The following is a 3,276-nucleotide window of genomic DNA, read 5'->3' on the forward strand; positions in this document are numbered from 1 at the left end:
CTCCCCTCTCTCTCCCCTCTCTCTTCTCTCCCCCCTCTCTCTCAGTCTCCTATCTATCTATCTATCTATCTATCTATCTATCTATCTATCTATCTATCTATCTATCTATCTATCTATCTGTCTGTCTGTCTGTCTGTCTTTCAGTTATAAAGGTCAGAAGCATTCTGGTTATTATGACTTTGTGAAGAATACTCGAACAGACCGAAACAGATACGTAAGTACAGACGCCTACCCGCTTTGTCATCACCCCTTTCTCGTTCCTCATTTTCATCATTACGCCCTCCATTAAATGGAGTCACAGGATCAGACTGAGAGATTCACAGAATCGGTAGAGCGTCGGACAGTTTTGTTCTAGCTCTTTGTGTTTTGAGTTCAAATTTCACTGAGGAAACCTTTGATTTTTACCATCGTTGGGCACCACAAAATAATAATTTCTTCTATAGACACAAGGCCTGGAATTTTGAGGTAGGGAACTAGTCGATTACATCGACCCCAGAACTCAGCTGGTACTTAATTTATCGACCCCGAAAGGATGAAAGGCAAAGTCAACCTCGGTGTATATTGAATTCTGATCATAAAAACAGACAAAACGCTGTTAACAATAATAATAATAATAATAATAATAGTAGTAGTAGGAGACCCCCTTCTGTCATGAATGACCATGGGATTGCAATGGGTAAACTGTCGCCATTTTATACCTTTAATTTCGCGCATGTACATTGTTTGTTTTTGAGTTTGTGGACTACACAGTATAGTAGGTTCAGCTGGGCACCATCTCTGAGAAACATCATCATGACGCTATTCACTCTGCAAGAAATTCAGAAAGGACATGCTGTACTACTTGGCATTCGCGCTGGAACCTCCAATACGAACAGATGGTGAACACACAGAACAACCGTTGACTTGCCATGTCCCCAAAACATGTACCGAGAGCGATAAAAATCAAACATCCAGTCAACATCATGATGTTTCGAGTGATTACTAGCGATGGTGACGTTATGCCTCATCTTTCCACACGGCCTCACACTCAACACAGAGGCCTACATCAAATGCCTGGAGGAGGTAGTGTTGCCCCAGGTCAAGAGGGTGGCTGCTGGAAGACCCTATGTCTGGCAACAGGAGTCTGCACCATGCCACACAAGCTGGATAACCCAATCATGGCTGTTAGACAATTCCTGCGACTGCATCAGCCCTAACATCTGGCCACCCAACTCACCAGACTGCAACCCCCTTGATTATTATGTGTGGGGTGCAGTTGAGCGAGAGATCAACAAAACTCCTTGTAACACTGAAGGTTAACTAAAGGCAAAGGATTATGGCAGCATTCACCAACTTAAACAAGGAAACTGTCCAGAAGAGTTGTAGGAGATTCCAAAGTCGTCTGGAGGCTATGGTTGAAGCCAATAGCGATTTTATTGAATAAATTTACTCTTTAGTCTTTCAAGATATTTTTATGTAATTTTGGTAAATATATGTTAAAATGAGATGTCAGTGTTATTTTCATTTTTGCCTAATTTAGACGACAGTTTATTCACCGCACCCTGTATATCCTTGATAATTTGATTCTTACATCGTGCACGTTTATATTGCTGTATTGTGATATATCTGAGGTATTATGTGAGGATTATTGGAACAGGTGTAGGAAATTTATATTTGATATATCATTGATTTGTTCTTGTTGTCTAATTAATTAAACAGATTTGCAAGAGACTAGTCAGGAGGCTGTGCTTCTTCATTAAGGCCATGAGAGAGGAAAAAAATGCTATAATGTTGGCGAAATATGCCAGTTATGTCTCAAAATTAAAACCCAGATCTGCTGGTAGCGCATGTAAGTAGAGAAAAAGCAGTTTTTGTGTGAATGTAAATAAACTGGAGTTGTAGAACTGTTCATTGAGAAAAACATTCTCATACATAGCCATATTTGAGTGTCCACAACACATACATTCATGCATACACACATAGGTGCGCACATTCATACATTCGTACATGCATTGTTGGCACTCCGTCGCTTACGACGTCGAGGGTTCCAGTTGATCCGATCAACGGAACAGCTTGTATTTACCTACATGTACTTTGAAGGTACGTCTCAACACTTTTTCGCCACCATCTTCTTTCTCTCTCCTCTCTCTCCTCTCTTTTTTTCTGATTGGGGTACCCATCTATCCCTTCTACTGCAAGGTACCTGTTTCTGTCCCTATACTCACACCCTTAACTCTACACCTGGCACAAAACCACGTCCCTCTATACCACTTCCGCATCAGTTGAGGTGTTTTTGTCACAAGTTACTTGGTGATCTCAGTGGAAACTGGTGCCACATAAGCATCCAGTACATTCTGTAAAGTGATTGGCATTAGCAAGGGGCATACAGTGACAGAAACCATGCATAGAGAGCAGAGATTGGTACAGTATTCTGCCTCATCAGCTCCAATGAAATTATCCAACTCATGCCATCATGGAAAACAGACGTTAAATGTTCATGATGACGAAATTGATTTAGCTGAACATATGGTGGTTGTGGAGTTGGGTCAAACGTAGTGGACAATCACAATTTTACATAGATCTAGGATCTTATAGTAGAGGCGCAATGGCCCAATGGTTAGGGCAGCGGACTTGCGGTTTCGATTCCCAGACCGGGCGCTGTGAGTGTTTATTGAGCGAAAACACCTAAAAGCTCCACGAGGCTCCGGCAGGGGATGGTGGCGAACCCCTGCTGTACTCTTTCACCCCAACTTTTTCTCACTCTTTCTTTCTGTTTCTTGAGTAACGCTGCGATGGACTGGCGTCCCGTCCAGCTGGGGATGGGGGGGAACACGTACGCCATAGAAACCGGGAAACCGGGCCCATGAGCCTGGCTAGGCTTTGAAAAGGCGACGTTTACGTTTACTAGGACCTTATAAAATGTCTCAGGGTTCTCCAATAAATAAGTTTGTATAATCTGAATGCCGTTTGAAAGGTATTTTACTTTGTCTGTCCATCTGTCTCTCTTTCTCTCTCTGTCTTTTTCTCTGTTTGTCTGTCTGTCTGTCTCTCTGGCTTCCACCTTACGTTACATGTAATGACCACAAGCACTACAAACCACCCCGAAATAGCGACTACCTCTATTTTTTTTCAGTAAATATCTCAATATATCTGTCTCTTTCTGTCCCTGTCTGTCTGTCTGTCTCTCTTTCTCTCTCTGTCTTTTTCTCTGTTTGTCTGTCTGTCTGTCTGTCTGTCTCTCTGGCTTCCACCTTACGTTACATGTAATGACCACAAGCACTACAAACCACCCCGAAA

The 3,276-nt window shown here is 42.3% G+C and overlaps 1 protein-coding gene across 1 annotated transcript in view; it reads left to right on the plus strand.

Moving 5' to 3' along the window:
* Positions 1-3,276, plus strand: part of LOC106881742 (uncharacterized) — an 11,064-nt gene that overhangs the window by 4,666 nt on the left and 3,122 nt on the right. The window contains exons 4-5 of the mRNA XM_014932233.1: positions 145-214; positions 1,699-1,828. Of these exons, the coding sequence (XP_014787719.1) occupies positions 145-214; positions 1,699-1,828 (200 nt within the window). The remainder of the gene's footprint in view (positions 1-144; positions 215-1,698; positions 1,829-3,276) is intronic.

Source organism: Octopus bimaculoides, unplaced genomic scaffold, assembly GCF_001194135.2.
Source record: "Octopus bimaculoides isolate UCB-OBI-ISO-001 unplaced genomic scaffold, ASM119413v2 Scaffold_169698, whole genome shotgun sequence".
Classification (NCBI taxonomy): domain Eukaryota; kingdom Metazoa; phylum Mollusca; class Cephalopoda; order Octopoda; family Octopodidae; genus Octopus; species Octopus bimaculoides.